General features: G+C 47.5%; 1 protein-coding gene across 1 annotated transcript in view; it reads left to right on the top strand.

The window, feature by feature from the left end:
* Nucleotides 1-19,441, top strand: part of AGBL4 (ATP/GTP binding protein like 4) — an 887,859-nt gene that overhangs the window by 796,941 nt on the left and 71,477 nt on the right. Inside the window, exon 9 of the mRNA XM_023752821.1 lies at nt 17,823-17,934. Coding sequence (XP_023608589.1) covers nt 17,823-17,934 — 112 coding nt within the window. The remainder of the gene's footprint in view (nt 1-17,822; nt 17,935-19,441) is intronic.

Here is a 19,441-nt window from a genome sequence, read left to right as displayed (position 1 = left end):
GTGGCTAATGAGCCTTGGCTCTTTCATGCTCAGCCACCTGAGATATCACTTGCTGGGTTTTTCTGAGCAGCTTGCTGGACCAGGAATCAAGTGCCTACTATCAGTTTTGGCACCTACTTCCAACGTAACCTTAGGGAATTCACTTCCCCTCTGATGCTCAGTTTCTCTTGTGTAATGGAGACAATAATTACTTACCTGGCAAGGTATCTGTGGGCATCAGAAGAAATGGTGGTGATAACTATGCTTTGCAGAATATCATATGGTGGTTATAATGATTGCTGTTTCATTTCTGTGTTTCTTCTTGGAGGTCATTAATGATGGAATGGCACCCCAGATCATCTGAATAGCATTTCTGTGTTTTGGGCTTACCAGCTAGCCCCACACTCACTCATGCACTCCCGTCTTGAGTTCTCTTTCTCTGGTGCACCATAATTTATAGCCTAAATTCCACTGCTCAGGGTTATCTGCTGAAAGGACATTGGATCCTCTCAGATAGTGTTCTTGCTCTTATTTCACAGTTGAGGCCACTGATTCGCCCAAAGTCACACCCAGTAAATCACTGACTGTCTAACTTCTCTGCCCCTACTATACAGCTCTGTTGTTTATGAGTTCAACAACAACTCTCAAGAAAACATTCAAAGGGCTGGGCTTTCTTAAAAGGCTCTGAATGACCTGGTGTCCATCTGTCTGTCTACCGTGCTACCTCACCTCCCACACTGCACTCTTAGAACCATTGCTGTGGACACACTAAGTAAAGCCTTGTTCCCTGGATGTGTCCTGCTGGTCTCTGATCCCTTACCCTCTGCCCAGAACCCCCTTATCCCTTCTTCACTTCACTCACCACTCTTCACAACTCATGCTGTTCCCCTTCTTCTGGGAAACATTCCCTAATCCCCCAAACAGAATTGGTCACATCCTTCTCTGACCTCCCACCAGCCTGGTTATTGAGCAAGTTTTATCCCATTGCATAGACCCCACTGACCCTCCAGCCACCAGAGAGCAGGGACTGAGCCCTAATGGTCTTTGTGTCTACCCCAGCACCTGGCAGCAAGGGTCAGCACATAGTAGGTGCTCAAAGGGTGTTTGATGAAATGCAATGACTCAACTGATGAAGAATCTGAGGCCCAGAGATGAGATGGGACTTGCCCAAAGTAGTGGTAGAGCTCAGACCAGAACCCAGGTTGTCTGGTGCCAGCCAGCTTCACTTCAAACAGAGCTGGTTTGCTGCTTTCCAAGAGCATGGCAAGTCGGTCCAGAGGGGCCTCCTAGTCCCCCTGGGTATGAGTTAGAGAGAGCCCACGGGACGCATGATGCCTTAATTAAAGACAGTTTTGCTTCCTCTCTTAATTGGCTCGAGTGATGGTTCATTAGCACTGGCAAGTTTTACGGCTTGCTGCGGGCCTGAGTGCCGTGCCGTTCTCCTCCCAGGACAGAATGCTGTTAGTGATGATGGTGGTGGAATGACCGTTTGATTTATGTTAACATTTCTGTTTAATTACAAGAGCGGCCGTGGTCAGAGGGAGGTCAGTGATGTCCACACACACAGTTATGCCGTCCTCTGCCCTCCAGGGAGGATGCACTGGAAAGAGGTCTGTGACCTTGGCCAGGATGCCGCCCCTCCCTGGGATGGCCAGGGGGGTGGTGATGAGGAACCAGATGCTTTCATATGTCTTCGAGCTCCAGATTTTGTGATTTGGGATTTCAAGATGAAAGAGCTCCGACCCTCAGAAGTGGTTCTGCCCTGAAGTTTAAACCCCCAGCATTGTCCAAGTGAGAATGTGTGACTCTCATTAAGAGAGCAGGAGGAAATCTCTAACCACAGGCATTAATCTGTTGCTAAAACAGCTCTGAGTAGCAACAAAAGAGCCTATCAGTCATAAAAATTCACTACCAGATGTGGAAAGTGTGCAAAGTAATGTAGTAAAGACTCAGAACTGAGAGCCCCAGGTACCTTGGAGATCCCCAGACCAGCCCCTCCTGAGCCCCGCCCCTCCTGAGCCCCCGACTGATACAGCAGTGGTTCCCACAGTTTGATGGGACTTCCCACGGCATTATGGGAGCTGGGGGGAAGAATTCAGAGTTGAGTAAGTTTGGGGAACACAGAGCTGAGAAAAGTTAAACATGTCCTTTTACAATAAGATTTTTCAGTTTCGAAAATGCTAATGAACCGGAATCTGAAGAAGGGAATATGTATTTAGTGTTCTCCAAATGTGCCTCAGGGAACCCTTTTCCTATGGAGCTTGTTCCCCCACCCCCTCCCCCATACACTCCCCCAGGGGTGTTAGGGTTTATAAAGCACATCGCAGGAAATGCCATTTCAAGAATTCTGTTTGCTCTCCCAGTCCATGTCAAGCTCTCCCACACTTATTTCATCCTTATAGCCACCCTGTGAAGGGGCGGGGGGGGTCTTTGTGAAAGTTTCCATGCTTGCAAATAATAAAAATCTTCTCAAATTAGCTTGAGTATAGGAGGAAAGGCAAGAAGGAGGGGGCATAGGACAGAGGAAGAGAGGGAGGAGGGGATGGAGGAGGGAGGGAAGGAAAGAAAGGAGGAAGGGAGAGAGGGAGGGAGGGAGGAAGCTTATTACTTAAAGTATATAGAATCATAGAGACAGAAGGCAGAATGGTGGTTGCCATGGGTGGGGGAGCGGGGGGAGGTATTGTTTAGTGGGCATAGACGTTCCGTTTTATAAGATGAAAAGAGTTTTGAAGAAAGATGATGTTGATGGTAGCACAACAATATGAATGTACTTAATACTATTGAACTGTATCATTCAAAATTATTAATATGGTGAATTTGATGTTATGTGTAGTTTACAATAAAAAAAGTAAGAATGGTATGGCTGCTGATGCAATGCGAGCATCTTCCTAGGTTCTGGGGGAACTGGAGGCCTAGAGGTCTTGCAGGATGAATACTGTAGCTTCAGGTGTTGCAGAGCCAAGAAGGTGCAAGGCAACTCCTGGTGGAAGGCCGTTGGGTTGGAGTGGGGCCTGGTCCCTCCATCAGTGGCTGCCCATATGCGTTGCCACGTTTGTACTGTCTCTCTCTCTCTCTGCTACCTCCTCCCCATCACTTCCTTGGCCGAGAAGAAAGCCTCCGCCTCTACCTGTGCCCCCTGCGTTCTCTTCTGAGCGTGCGGAGTGCACAAGTTGCCTTGCATTTGAGAAACAGACTCTCCATCTCCATCTGACAGCAGGACTCTGTGGTGGGTTTGCATTTCTTAATTAGGTGCTTGTCATTGTGTATTCCATAGAGCCACGTATAAGTAAACAGCCATAGACCTTTGAATAAATTTATTGGTTTTATTTATGTTTCTGGGCATAAAAAAATCTATAATTACCAGGTACAGCCTCAGTATAACTGGTATTTAATGACAATTACTTTTTGTTGCCATAGAAATGAGTCCAAAGTAGTTACCCATAATTTCTCATTTCCCAAACCTCACACATGCTGGATTGCAATATTACCATAGTAATTGCCTATTAGTCATCATAAAATACGCAGTTACCCAAAAGATAGCAAGGGGCTGTGAAATTTCTCATCTTCAGAAAACCTCAGTGCTTCTTGGGAGTGTGGAGGTGGGGCGAGGCGCAGGCTCCCCGGGTGGTGAGAGTGATTCGCTGTGTCGATGGCTCCGCGGTGGAGAGATGCTGCCACGCTCTGCAGACCGCGCCTCGTTATGTCTCTTGGCCCTGGCACTCCTCACGCCGCAGAGGATGCGCGAGTGCAGTAAATCCAATTTAACTAAGGTTTGTGGAGGGCCTGCTGAGTGCCAGGGCCCAGGTGGGGCTCGGGGAAGCCGACGGCCAACATAAAATTGCCCCAGTTTGAAAAGCATTGAATTTGTATAGGACAGTGGTTCTCAACCCTGGCTGCACATTAGAATCACCTGGGAATCTTTTTAAAATCCTGACTTCTGGGCCTCATCCTCCAGAAATTCTGTTTCTTTGTTATGGGGTGGGGCCACAACATTACAAACAAAGAAACAGAATTTCCTGGAGGATGAGGCCCAGAAGTCAGGATTTTAAAAAGATTCCCAGGTGATTCTAATGTGCAGCCAAGGTTGAAAACCACTGGACTAGAGGGTGTGTGAATGATGTTATGGAGGCTTTGTCTAAGGTCTAAGTGCCTACAACTGTACGTTATCTATATCATCACATGTGACCCTCTCAGCAGCCCTGCGATGGAGGTAGCGTTGTAGCCCCATTTAAATAGAGAAGGAAACTGAGGCCCAGAGGTGCCAAGGAGCCTGGCCCAGGTCCCTCCACAGGAAGGGCAGAGCAGGTTGGTGAACCAGGCAGGCCCATCGTAGCCTGCCACAGATTTCACCCCCACTCTGCTGCTCCTGAAAACGGGAGGGCTGCCCTCTGACCAGTGATGAGGGTGGGGTTTTGAAAGATGGAGGGTATATAGGAGTTCACCAGTCATAGAAGGAAGAGAAAGGGAGATTTGTACAGCAAAACAGCATTAACAATGGCAGAGGGTGAAACACCAAGGAGCTAGTTCCAACAAACACACACACACACACACACACACACACACACACATTATAACTGTCTGGCTTTGCCCACTTCAACATCCAAAGAAGGAAATATTTTGAACTGGATAAAACAGAACAGAACATAAAATTAGCTGTGCAAAATACATGTCAATATCCCCTTTGTTCTCTGACAGCATAACAACTGTGCATTTTATTTTTCATCAAGTAGAAACGGAAAACAAACATCCGCTGCAAGGATTCCTCACAGGAAGACCTGCTGGCCCCTCTCCCTGAGCCTCCTTCCCAGCCGACCATGTTTCACCCACGTGGTGACTCTGTCAGCACCATCAGCCTTGGAGGGGGAGGGGAGCTTGGACAAAGTATCCCTAAGTGACAGCAGTACCCTCTCTTTGTCTACCTGCAGCTGCGTCTGGGTGGATCTCTCCCTCCCAAAGCATCGTGTTGCACTGATGCTTGCCTGGACCACTTGGGAGGGTTTATATTCAGGCTAAGCCTGCCGGCCCATCCCTTCTGCTTCTCCGCCCTGAAGGACCTCTGCCCTGCTCAGGTCCAGCAAGTTGATGCTGTGAATGATGGTTCAGTCCATCATTTACATGGTAGCCCTTCGGCTGTTTGAAGACTGGGTACCTCCGCTCCAACCACTGCCCGTTCCTGGTCTCCAGGCTGAAGATCCCCAAATCCTCCCAACTTTCATGTGGAACCTGAAATCCACTTCTCTCCCTTTCCTTCCTGCTGTCCTCTGAACAGGCTCCTGATGCTGGTCGTTGAGGCATGGTGTCCAGGACTGATCAGTTACAACGATGATGGTGATGATGAGAATGGCAGTGTTGATGGTGATGATGAAGAGCTAAGCTCTAGTGAGCCTCCTGGGCCTGGCACTATTCTAGGCATGTCGCATGGACTGTTTCACTTAATTCTTAGAACAACTCCATTACTATTGCTCTTTTCAACCTGAACCTTTCTACCTGTATTTCTAAGTTGCAACTCCCCGACTTCTCTGAGAGCCCTACGAGAAGCCTGTGGCAGAGCAGGGCAGAGATCCTCTCCATCTCTGAGCAAAGAAGAAACCAAGTCACAACGAGGCTAAGTAACTTGCTCAAGGTCACACAGTGAGTGAGCCCCATAGTTCGGATGAAGCATGAGCGACAGCAAGGGCCAGACAGGGCCTTGCCTCCCAGAGGCGCTCTCCTGCTTTATGTAACCTGAGTGATGTTCCTATGGCGGCTGAAAGGACATTGGGGCTGGCAGTGTAATCAGGTGTCTAACCCACAAGTGCAGGCCGCCAAAACCAATTATTCAAATGAGCTTCCCAGCCAGATTCCACAGAACAGGCCAGATGGCTGGGTGTCTGTGGAGGCAGCTCCCCATCCCTGTCCCTGCAAGCAGCCGAATAGCATTTCGAAGTTAGAGTTGATAGCAAGTTGATTTTAATAATTGACTCTTCGGTGAAGACAGGCCTCTGAGGAGTCAGTAGCCCAGAGTTAGTGGCTGGGAATCTGGAGGAGCAAGGCATGGTGATAGAATCAAGAACGTCATCATTTCGCCCAACTGGCCTGGCTCAGTGGTTGAGTGTCAACCTATGAACCAAGAGGTCACAGTTTAATTCCCTATTAGGGCACATGTCAGGTTGTGGGCTCAAATCCAGTGGGGACAGGGAGCTGATCAATGATTCTGTCTCATCATTGATGTTTCTATCTCCTTTTTCCTCCCTTCCTCTATGATTCTGTCTCATCATTGATGTTTCTATCTCCTTTTTCCTCCCTTCCTCTCTGAAATATATATATATATATATATCACCATTTCTGGTCCTAGTTCCCAAACCACTGCTTGAAAAGGGTCAGGTCTCCCTGTATGCCTCCCCCCGTAGCTCCCACTGACCATCATAAGGATCCTAAACTTGTTAGCTTGGCATTCAAGGATGAGCAGTGTCCTGCAAGTTCCTTCTCAGCTTCATCTCCCACTGTCCACTACACCACCCTCCACAGGTCCCCTTGCCTCCCTGGGCCCTTTCCAGTGCCCTGCGGCGGCCCACTCGAGCCCACACCTGGACCCTCGCTGCCACTCTGCCTATGCTGAAGAAGACTTTTAACCAAACGGTTTCTTCTCCCTCTTCTTTTTATCCTTCCCTCAAACGTTCACCAGCACATACTCTGTGCCAGGCAATGGGGACTGAGGCGGCCTTCCTCATGGAGGAGGTGCTGTGTGGTATGCGTCATGAGGAATGGGTGGGAGTCACCAGGGGAAGAGGGTGGGGCATTCTAAATCTTAGGAATCATAATGGCGAATACCAGCAGGATGATAACCCAAGCAGTAATTGAGCGTATCCTGGCTCCCAGATCTTGTGCTAAGTGTTTTATATGTATGATCTCCACTGGAAATGTAGGGGTCAGAGCTCATCATGCTCCCCTGCCCACCCCACTTTTGCCAATTTCAAAGGAAACACAGGGATCAGAGGGACAGAGGTCAAAGCATTAGCTTTATTGTTGATAAAAGCAGGATTTGGAAAGCATGGTTTATCTCCATGGCTAAAATTGGCCTCCTTTTATCTCACCCCAAAATTCAACTTCCCTACCAGCCACAGGCAGAGCATGAAGGAGCTGCCTCCCAGGGGCACCCATCAGAGCGGGAAGGAAGCCAGAATGCACCGTCCCTACAAATCTAAACAACTGTGCCGGGAAGGGCCAGGCCCAGCAGGCCCTGGCCATTTTTCATGCTGACCCAGCAGATAAGTTCCATCCCCTCCTAGGAAAGAATAAGTGAGCAGATGGAGGTGAAGCGCCATTCTTTCTACTCCTGGGGACTGAAAGTCCCTATTGGGATTGAAAGCAATGGTGGGGGTTGTCCCAATAACCAACCTCATGAGCCTACTAGTCTGAGGTAGGTTCTGTGCTGTCCTCATATTACAGAAAAGGAAATTGAAGCACAAAGAGAGGTTAAATCATTTTCCCAAGGTCTCATGGTCGTGGGAGATCCAGGCATCAAAACCGGGGAGCTAACTCAGAGCCCATGTGCTTGCCTCTGAGCCTATTGCCTGTGCCCTGGGTGAACCGGGAGACTTGGGAATATCAGTGATCTGGCGTGGCTGGTGCATGTGGTCAGGGCACAGCCCACAGTGTAGGTTCACCGACGGCTCAAAGGCACCAGCTAACAGGGCAGGTGGAGGCTGCCTTGCAGCCCAGGCCTGACAGGCCTTGAGACTTGGAGGAATTACATCAGCCTACAGAAGGGGGAGAGTCTTTTCAATGAGCTCATAGGCCTTAATATCAGACTTGCATGGTGCACAGATTGGAAACGTGGCGCAAGAAGCTGGAGGCATACGTGGAGACCAGACTGTGGAGGGCCCAAGGATCATACTGAGACCCAACCATAAGGCCAGCAACACTGTGTGCATTTACCTCAAACTCGTCAGCATTCCCAGCGTTTTACATGGATGATTCCATTTAATCCTCACAGCAACCCTCTGAGGTTGGCAAAGTCTGCTATTTGCACAGGTGTTGAGGCGCAGAGAGGTGAAGCCACACAGCAAATACGTGGCCGGGCCAGGATCTCATCCAAGCAGAGTGGCCCCCAGTCCACACTCACAATCTAAGCCACTGTGGGGTCTTCACCAGCTGGGCAGTGGCCTTGCCAGCTCCCAGATCTTGTGAAGATCTAAAGGATCCCTCTTCCTCTTTGTGTTTCTTCTGCCCCCTTTCACTTAAGAAATTGAAATAGCCAATTCCCAGCTGCAAGGGCTGGTGCACACCTTTAGAAAATGTGCCCCTTCAGGCCTGTCAAATGGTTCTTTTTGCTCCTATCAGAGTTCTTAGAAAAAACAAACAAACATTGGTTCTGGAATGGACTTCCAACTCTACGTAGCATTGTGTCCTTGGCCTCCGTTTCCCCATCTTTGAAATGTGAGAATTGGACTTTATGAAGTCTTGGGTGCCTTCTGGTTGGTGACTGGCCCTCCCACTTGTAACAAGCACTATGGAGATTCCCCAAGCCTGGTGTTGGGTGCCATCAATCAGGGAATAGGAAGGACAAAGGGTGACTCCCAGAGCCCAAGCTTTCCAGAAGGGAGAAGGCACAGCTGCTCCTTGTCCACTAAGAGTAAGTTCAGGGAGAAAGGGCCCAGACAGTTTTTAAAAATATGTATTTTATTGATTTTTTACAGAAAGGAAGGGAGAGGGATAGAGAGTTAGAAACATCAATGAGAGAGAAACATCGATCAGCTGCCTCCTGCACACCTCTCACTGGGGATGTGCCTGCAACCAAGGTACATGCCCTTGACCGGAATCGTATCTGGGACCCTTCAGTCCACAGGCTGACACTCCATCCACTGAGCCAAACCGGTTAGGCAGGAAGTTTAAGTTTGGAGCCAATCCATTTTCCAGGTGAGCTCTGAGCACCCCCTTCCCCTGATCCTGCCACCTTCTAGGCAGGCCACCAGTACGGAGTAAAGACTCGATGGACCTTGGAAGTGGGAGACCCGAGCACTGAGCATGATTCTGTTATGGACCTTGGGCATGTCCAAGTCCCCCCCCTCCTTACCCGCGCCCCCACACACAGACATGCAGTTTGTGCCCTGCACAAAGGCTCCTGGTCCAGGGGGCCAGTGGAGCTGCAACTCTGCCCCCACCCCCAAGTCTGACCGGAGCAAGTGGCAGCATTTTGTACTTCACCTACCCAGAAGCGGTACCTGTTAAAAATTGTCAGCCTGGAGGGGGTTCCTTTTGTCAATTTGTATAAAGGTTCCCTTTATGCTAGTCCCCCTTCTGAGATAAAGTTTCCCCATTTAAAAAATAAGGGTATTGCATTCACCTCTCACCTTACATGAACCTCTTCATCAGGCGCTGACCTGAATCCCAGGACTGCTGACAGAGAATAGAGAGATGGCCAAGAACACAGCTTTAGAGCCAGGCAGACTGAGTTCAAGTCCTGCCTCTGCCACTTGTCCTTGCTGGCCCAGGACAAATTGCTCACCCTTTCTGAGCCTCTATGTGCACAGGTGAGCCAGAAGTTGGCGGTGGACCTGACACTGTGCTCCCATTGCCGACTCAATGGCAAACAAGACAGCTTCCGCCTCAGCCCTCCAAGGGCTCTCAGGACTTTGAACAAAACAGATGAATTTGTCCAAGGTCACAAAACTACTTACTCACTGGTAGGTCTGTGCCACAAACCCAAGTCCTTCTGACTTGAAACCTATGTTCTCATTCATCGTCCTCCCTGATCCACAGCCTTGGTCCTAGATCTCTCCTTGTGATCATCTAAGAAGGGACATGAGTGAAATGCTTTAAATATCCTGGGGGAGGTGATGAGGAGTGGATGTGTTATAATTATCCTTAGTGTTCGGGACAAAGGACACTGCCTGCTGTCCTCCATCTCTACCACAGCACAGCCCCCCCCACCTGCAAGGCATTTTGCAGGAGCTGTTGATGACAGACTGTCTGGCATCTGACACTGGCCAATCAATGGAGCTGGAAGGTGCCTGGGGCCAAGGGCAATTGAATCACAACCTTTTAGTGCTATTAAGTAAAGCAATATTTATTTTGCTTTTGGTGCAAATATACTTAATCCAATCCAGCTCATTGGCAATGCTGAAAAACTGCTGCGTTTGAGAGACAATTGCACGTGAACCCCATGCATCTCTGCTTGTCAATGCACCATTCTGGGAGTAGGCAGCCCCCATGGTGCTCAGAACAAGATTGATCTGGAGCCACCATGCCATGTTTTTCTCCATCCTTTACAGGAGATGAAAAGGAAATTATAAAGAGGGGAATTAAAATCATTGCTCTCATTCTAGCTGCCATTATTGCAATGGGGATGAGGCATGATGTCCTTCACAAGATGGAGCTATTTATTTGCCATTTTAATAATGTTCTCAGGAGCCACTGCATCTCTGCCATTGAGCAGAGGAGAGACCAGTACAGTTCAAGAAGAGCAAAGGAGTAGCTTAGTATCTCTGTCATAGATCGCACAGCCTCTCCAGTAGCTGGGGAGATCTCAAGGGGTCACTGTAGACCATCCTGGCATCAATACGACCTGGATTCAAATGCCAGCTCTATCTCCTAGCAGTTGTCAAGTGACCTTCTCAAGGTTAAATCTCTCTTGCATTTTATTAACTTTATTTTGTTGTTGTTAATCCTCACCCAAGGATATTTTTTCATTGCTTTTAGATAGAGTGGAAGGAGGGAGGGAGAGGAAGAGAAAGAGAAACATCAATTGAGAGACACACTGATTGGTTACCTCCTACACATGTCCCAACTGTTGCTGGGCAACAAACCTGCAGCCCAGGTGTGTGCCCTTGACCAGGAATCAAACCTGAAACCCTTAGTGCAGTGGTTCTCAACCTTGGCTGCACATTAGAATCACCTGGGAATCTTTTTAAAATCCTGATTTCTGGGCCTCATCCTCCGGAAATTCTGTTTCTTTGTTATGGGGTGGGGCCACAGCATTCGTAACAAAGAAACAGAATTTCCGGAGGATGAGGCCCAGAAATCAGGATTTTAAAAAGATTTCCAGGTGATTCTAATGTGCAGCCAAGGTTGAGAACCACTGCCTTAGTGTGTTGGCTGATGCTCTAACCACTGAGAATACCAGCCAGGGCTCACTGTTTTATAAAACAGGATAAATAATACCTACCTCACTTGGTTATTGCAAAAGAGTCTAGCATATAACAGATACTTAAATATTTTTCAAAATATATTATCAAGTAATTTTCTAAATCTTGTTTGCAGATTTTCAGGACATTTATTTATGCATTTGGGTATCTATTCATTCACTCTTTTATTCAACAGATATGTTGAAACTTCTCTGCACCTGGGTCTATAGTAGATAAGTTGGAGTGGAGGTGGGCAAGATGACCCAGACATAGTCCCTGCCCTCATTGGGCTCACAGTTTGAAAGGAGAAAGAAAAGATACTCAAGAGTATCCCTGGCTCAATAGCAAGAAATCATATATTATGAAGTCACATATAAATTTGATTTCCATAAATTCAGATTTTCTAAAATGGTCCTAATGCCAAATATTCTGACTCATTGGTGCCATCAATAGTTCCATTCATGTCAGAATGTGGGTCCTGATTTTGAGCTCATGTAGATATTTCATCCTTAAAAATAACAGAAGAGCCCTAACTGGTTTGGCTCAGTGGCTGGAGCGTCGGCCTGTGGACTGAGGGGTCCCGGGTTCGATTCTGGTCGAGGGCATGTGCCTTGGTTGCAGGCACATCCCCAGTGGGGGGTGTGCCGGAGACAGCTGATCGATGTTTCTCTCTCATCGAAGTTTCTGACTATCCCTCTCCCTTCCTCTTTGTAAAAAATCAAATATATATATATATATATATATATATATATATATATATATATATATATATATATATCAGAAGAGAAGAGCCATAAGGAAGCAGAGACCCAGTATTTCCCACTCAGTGACTAAACTGGCAATCACAAAAGAGCCTATTGTGGTGCTTACAGCCTAGTTAGGGACACAAGCACCATCCTCACTTTCCTGACTGAACATGCCACCCCTCTGCCTGGAATACTCACTCTCTCATGCCCCGAGGTTGGGCACACTCCCATCACCTCTTCAAAGCTCAGGGCGACTCAGGAACTCCCAGTGGCAAGGATTAGGTCCCATGCACATATTAAATGTTGAAAAATAAATGCAACTAATGTTAAAATACTGGTAACTCTCTACTATTTATGTTTCTTTTAAAAACCTGTATCCATCCTTTTTCTAGAGTATTTTGTTTTCTTTGTATTTTCACTTCATTGGAAAGGTATGCTTCCTGTATGCTTCTACCTCTTGGGTAAAGCCAGTCATTGATGTTTTAGAATCACAGGAGAGAGCTGGAAGAGAGACCTGTGAGTGAAGTACACATGGAGCTCAGGAAGGGAGGAGACTCTCCCGAGATGCTATAGACTTTCGAGGTGGGGCCTGTGCCTCTGGCCCCTAAGCCAGGGCTCCTACATCATTACTAAGATGTTTTGTTCAGTAAATACCCACTGCCGGGAACCAATTCCAGCATGTCATAATTTCAAGAGTTTCATCAAAAGGTTGATAAGACATGGGGACTCAACAGGGTTGAGTCACACATGTAGTCACCTGTTGGGAATGGCTAAAGGCATTTCCCCAAACCTGAATAGGAAACTGATTGTGGCTGCCACAGTTAAAGGGCATCTTAATCTACATGTTATTGCCCCCTACTGGCCAAACACCTGAACAGCCGTAGGCTAATTCCCCCAAACTGACAATGCTTCTGTACCCTTTGAAACCTTACCCTTTGAAGTGTATTATCTCCACCTTGCCTTAGGACAAATTGTATAAAGGCAAGGGTCCTAGACAAGGAGGGAATCTTCAGTTCCTTTAGCTGAAGCTCCTCTGACCCCCAATGCCTTTCAAAATTATATCTCATCTCTGGACTCTTTATTAGTCTCTGGATTCCTATGTCATCTACGCACAGCCTTTTCCAGATTCCTGAACCCTTCTTGATGCTGGGACAAGAACCCCGGCAACCCACCTACTGATAGATGGGTTGCCATTAGAAGCATTCTTTAAAAGTCAGTTCAAAAAGCACCCAGCGCTGATACTACCCATTAAAGAGTTTCACAAATGCTCACACTTCTGAAGGACTCTGGGATCCTCTGAAGATTCATGTTGCCTTTAATTGGCAGTCACACTATTTTCAGCAGATGGTTGGATCAAGGGGCTAGTCTTTCAGGATCTCTCACCTGAACACTCTTCCTTCAGTTTTGAATGTCACGTTTTTTTAATCGAAGAGGCTTCCTGGAAGCAACATGGCCACATGGACAGACCACAGGGCACAGGGCCAGGACGCCTGGATTCTGGCCTGGGCCTGTGGAGGAGTGGTGAAGTGACCTTGGAAGAATGGCTCACCATCTCTGGCTCCTAACACTCCCACTTGTTAACGGAGCCCACCTATGTGTCTGGTGACTGTGGGAATATATCATGTGATACAGGAAAATGCTTGGGGAAAAATGAAATGTTCACTCAACAACGTCTTCAGTGTCTACCATAGTTCTGGTTCTTTGTCAGGCATGGGAATACAAGCATGAACATGACATTGTCCTTGCCCTGAAGAAATTCATGGTCCCATGGGGAAGACAGACTCAGCCATGACTACATCTTGTGCTGTATACACTCTGAGGGGGTGAGCGATGGATACTATAGGAGCAGAAGGAAGCACCTATCACATTACAGAGAGTAAGTCAAGAAGCCTTCCTGTAGGAAATGATAGTTAGGAGATGACAATTTCAACAAGCCCACAATCCCCACCACTGGCCACCATTTAGTCAATATTCTCTCTCCTAAGGATCCTGCCAGGCTATTTACATTCATTCATGTAAACAATCCAGAAGGTCAAGGTTGTTATACTAATTATACATATGATAAAACAGAAACCCAGAGAAGTTTTTAAAAAAGAAAATTTAAAAAGGTCACATAGCTGGTAAAGAGTACAGCCCAAATTTAAACCTCACTGTGACTCTCAGAGCCCCTGGTCTTCACAGTGTAGCCTCCTTGTTCTGGGCGACTCCACTTGCACGAGGCAAAAACGGAGGGAGGACGTCCCTGGAAGACAAACTTCAGCTAACGGGAAGGAAGACTTTCCTAACAGAGCCGTCTAAGAATGAGATAAGCTGACTGTGGGAGGTGGGGAGCTCTGGGTCATAGAAATGTCATGGAACAGACTGGTGACCTAGCCAAGACATTGCTGCAGACATTCCTACTTAGAGGCAGTGGAGCGGTAGGTAAGCTAACTGTCTCTAAGGATACAGTTGTTAAGGATTAAGTCCTGTTATCAATGACAGTGTTCCTTTCCAAACTTTTAGGTGCTCTGGAGGGGCTGGGAAAGCTCTGTGGGCACAGCATTCAGACCGAGGTCCCACCTGTCTGGTGACGAGCCACTGGGAAGAGGACAATACAGAGGCCCAATGGAGTGGTTAATAAATTGGCCTTCAGAGCCATATGGTTAGGGATGCTTTCCATTAAAAAAGCAAGAACTGACTCCAGCCACTAAAGCAAAAAGGGAATTTGTTAGAAGGAGTTTAGAATAAAGCCAAAGCTGAAGAGCCAGACTTGAGAAACAATGAATAGAGTGGGCCTGGAGGACGAAAACTGGCTGTTGGCAGGAATGCTCTACCTCTGTTCAGTGGTAGCACTGCTGTATGACTCCTCCAGCCTTGCATCACCTCATCCAAGTTTAAGACCAGGTGGGTGCAGCTGATCTGGGTTCCCTGCTGCCACCCTGGTTGCCAGGTCACAACGAGGGAGCATCGGCCCATATGTCTCTGTGGTGGGAGAAGACTCGTCATCTTGGAACCATGGAAAGAGAACCCTCCCCCCCACCACCACCACAAACACACTCCATCTAATCACAAGGTTTCATGCCGGGTATTCCCCAAAGAAAATGGACAAATGCCTCCTATGTTGGGAGGGCACAGAGCACAGAAATGAACTCAGCTCCCAGACTGAGGAAAAGATGGGATGTCATCCTGACCATTGCTGTCCGCTGTCCACTCAAGCCCCCGATGGACTGTAAGGTTATTAGTCATACAGGATGTAGCACAAAACTATACAGCAATATAACATTTTGAGCTGCTATTATGTGCCAGAATCTGTGCTAAATTAAGTTGGTTATATGTGTTATGTCATTTAACCCTCACAACATTGTCCTGAATTGTAAATGGACATGAGCCTGTGAGTATATCTTCTTTCTCCCGTTAGACTATGCACCCTGAGGGAGGGGCTGTCCAACTGCTTGTGCAACAATCCTGACATCACTTTTTCTCAAGCAAGTTGTTTATAGCCTCTCTGTGCTTCAGTTTCCACATCTGCAAAATGGGTATAGTAGTAGAACCTGCCCCATAAGATCAACTTAGAGAAAGTATTTTGTACTAGTAAAGTACTTAACTCTTGGGGCAAAGTAATGTCAGTAGATACTCCATTGTGTTCCCTTGATGGTGATGGTGATGTTGTAACCTGTATGCAGGGCTGTCTCTGTTCTCACTGCAATCAGTGAGAGGCAACACCAGCACTTGGTTGGTTTAAACACAGTGATACAAAGACAAAATAACAAAACTCCCTTTTAGGCTTTTAAGGCCCTTCACCCTCATCTCCCTCCGAAGCTTCCCCATCACCACCCACTCACTGCGTACTCTATGATTCAAACCAAACTGTCCGCCATTCCCCCAACATCCTAGGGGGCTTCACAGTTCCTTTCCTTACACTCTTCCTTCTGTCCCCAACACCTGGAAAAATTCATGGCCCAATTCAAATGGCTTTTTCTCAATGAAGCCTTTCCCCATGGGTCCCCACAAAACATTGGTTATCTACCATAGGGTCCCCAACATGCTGATTTTAAGTAATAGGAGGAAATCATTATTATTTACTCACCATCTCCACCCCAACCATCTCGAAGGAGAGGTGGGTCCCCAGTGGAGTCCTTTATTTTTCTGAGTAGGGTGATAGGTGGGGATGCAAATGCAGTAATCTGAGGGGATAAAATTGTATTGCTTAGGGAAATAGAGGTGCTTAGAAAATAAGATGGGGATGTAAAGTAGTGTGACAGAGGGGCAGATAAGAAAAAGGGGGCAAATTTGGGCAGAGAAAGAGATAATGGCCATTATCTATTTGACTGTGGTTAAAAACCTGCAAAAAGCAGAATTTTATCCCATGGGTAATGGAGAGCCATTGGCGAATCTTGATCAGGAAAGCAAGATGGATGAGGGTGGGAGACTTTCTCAGGACAGGAGGAGGCTGCACTGGAGAGGAGGAGAGTGGTGATTTGACTTGGGAGCAAGCACAGGGTTTCTGGAGGTTGTACCTGAGCTTGTGCTGGCCTAGTTAGTGCCTGCAGTGTACACAGGCCCAGCAGATGGAGGCCTAGGGACAGAGGCCTGGAGGAGGTACCTCTCCCAAGTACGAGCAGGGTTTGGGGAGATCTGGAGTAAGAAAAGGAGGAAGAGAGAGAGAGAGATGGAGAACCAGAAGCCACTATCACATTTGCCCTAGTGAAGGTCTTTAATGCCCAAGGGAGGGTATGGAGAAGGTGGGCAGGTAGCCTACTCTGGCAGATGACATTCAGTCAAATATTTGAAATAAATGAGGATGAGTCAGTCACTCAGCTATCTGGAGGCAGAGAATTCCAGGAAGAAGGACAGTCTGTATAACCCCCCTGAGTCAGGAGGAACATGAGGTGTTAGAGGAGCAGAGAGGAGGCAGTGTCTGGCATAGAGGCAGCAAGAGGGGCTGGTAGGAGCTGAGGTCAGAGAGGTCAGCAGGATGGACCACAAGGAAAAGGGACACAATCTGACTTATGTCATAAGAGTATCACACTGGCTGTTGTGTGGAAAATGGGGTGTGGGGTGTGGGGAGGGCTATAATGTTAAAGGTGAAGTGGGAGGATGCAGGTTTGGAAACAAGGAAACCAGATAATAGATTATAGCGTAACTAGGGGCCCAGTGCATGAATTCATGCACCTTGAAAGGAACTGTGGGCTACGAGGCTGCGGTAGGCACAGGGGTGGGTCCAAGCCCAACCCCTCCTGCCACTCCCCTCCTCCCCGCATCCCTCCCCCATAAGTCCCCTGTCTGCCGGCAGCAACTGCGAGCACTGGGGAGGACTGTGGCGCCCAAGAGCAAAGCATTTTCAGTAACCACCAGAGGCATGCCCTGATGACAGCGACCGGTACCCCCTTGGTCTGGTGCCCCTGCTCACCTGTCCCACCATCCCTCTGTGGCCAACACCTGCCAAGTTCTGCACATGCCCCTGGTGGTCAGCGCACATCATAGTGACCAGCCGTTCCGTTGTTCGGTCTATTTGCATATTAGCCTTTTATTATGTAGGATACTCTGGACCTTGGTCCAAACTCACGGTGATATCAGTGGAGGTGATGCAAAGGTGTTGGGTTCTGAATATATTTTGAAAGTAGAGACAATGGACTAACTGGGTATGAGAAAGGAATAGGGGGATGCCAGTGGCTTTAGCCTGAACATGTTTTCTGCTGCCCTGACTAGGAGATGTGCATGTATCTGTGGCCTCAGGGCATGGGCCCTGAAGTAAGACCTTGACAGAAATATTTTGAACCTCTCTGTGACTCAGTTTCTTCTTATGTAAAGTGTTAATTATCCTTGTAGTGACCCCACAGGGTTGTTGAAAGCACTGAATGAATTAATACATGTGAGATGCTTAAAAATGTCTCTGGCAAAAGAATAAATGCCAGGTGAGCGACAGGACCATTGCTACTCTTAACTGTGTTTTGATAAGTGAGCAGCTTGACTTGTTCTGTTTGTACTGACGCTGCCTTTGGGGATTGCCTAGGTGCTCTCTGATGGGGTTTGACCTGAACCGTCACTGGCTGGATCCCTCTCCATGGGCCCACCCTACCCTGTATGGGGTAAAACAGCTCATCATCCAGATGTACAACGACCCAGTAAGTAACTGAACCCCTCGGCAGCTGCTGGTCTTACTGCTTGACCCAGGAAAGAGCAGTGTTGTACTGTGGAAGTTCACTGGGAATTGCAAATTGGGAATACAGGGTCAAAACCAGGGAGGAACCAGGTCTGCTCGTGTCTCCTCTGCATTGGACAAACCCAAGTGCTCACAAACACTGGCCTCAGGTGTGGGAGTCTCATGGGATGAAGGAAATATACTGGAGCAGGTCCACCTTTCCCAGGGCTCTTTGGTTACAAGCCAAAGAAATACAACTTGAACTAGCTTAATGGATTATTCACTAGAAGAGTACCGGAGTATCTCATATAATTGAAGGCTGTAGGCTGGCCTCCTCCACCTGTAGGGAACATGTGCCAAACGTCACACCCAGTGGCTCCCACCACTGTAGAGGGGCCCACTCTCATGTTCTAGTCTAAGTTCCAAAAAGACTATGAAGGGCCTAGCTTGGAGGACACGTCCACCTCTGGGCAAGTCAAACCTGACCCAAGAGGCAAGGTTCTGTAAGGACCGGACAAACTTGCTGGAAGCACCTGGTTGGACTTGGGGATGTGGTGGCGTGGTGAACCTGTTCCCACCTAAAACAAGGAACCAGATAAGAGATTATAGCATGGTGCTCTGGACCTTGTTCCAGAGGGCTGGCTCTTCCAGAGAGACGGGGGGCAGTGGGCGTCCCTACTGAGTTTGCTCATCGGGACAAGATTTTGTAAGAAATAGAATACACTAAGGTTTCATAACTTAGAGAAAGGAGGCAAACCATGATCATTCTGCCTCTGAGGGGCTGTGGGAGAGAACAGGACAGACATCATTTGGGTAGAAGCCAAAGGCAGAAGTAAGGCCTAAAGAAAAATAGAACTTCCTAATAATTAGAGATGCCTGATGATAAAATGGGTATGTGCACTGTGAACTTTGCCTTACTGAAAGTGTTCAACTTGAAGCTAAGTGACACTGTTAAAAATGGCACATGGAGGAGACTCGGTTGTTTGGAAGATGCTGTAATGAGATTACAGGTGATGACTAATTTTATGAGCCCCTGGCTGCCACCAGGTGACAAATAGTGATTGCTAAGGAAGCAAGAGTCCCAGAGTTGGGGTATTTCAGAGATGCATCAGTGTAACTCTTTGAAGATGTCCATAAAAATATCCTAAATTAAAAAGCAACATTATATTGAGCAGCCCTCACAAATACTGGGCTCAGTTGTGGAGGTCTCATGAGATGAAGGAGCCAAAAATATGTACTTAAAACAAATGCATATATTAGAGCAAGGGTTAATGAAAAAGTAAATCCTTAGGTGCAATGTAATTCACTTGATTGTTATCTTGATCCTCCTATGAACTTGGCTTTCCTAAATCTTTTTTAGCCAGTGCCTGTGTAGCCATTGCTTTCCTATACGTGCTTCCTTCGGCTCCTTCTTCCCTGTCTACAAAAGGTGTTAACTGCTCACAAGCACTGTTCTTCCCCTGGACCCTCGATGCCATCCTGACCAGCTT

This window comes from Myotis lucifugus, unplaced genomic scaffold (genome assembly GCF_000147115.1).
Source record: "Myotis lucifugus unplaced genomic scaffold, Myoluc2.0 scaffold_37, whole genome shotgun sequence".
NCBI classification, from domain to species: domain Eukaryota; kingdom Metazoa; phylum Chordata; class Mammalia; order Chiroptera; family Vespertilionidae; genus Myotis; species Myotis lucifugus.
This window is presented reverse-complemented; position numbering and strand designations above follow the sequence as displayed.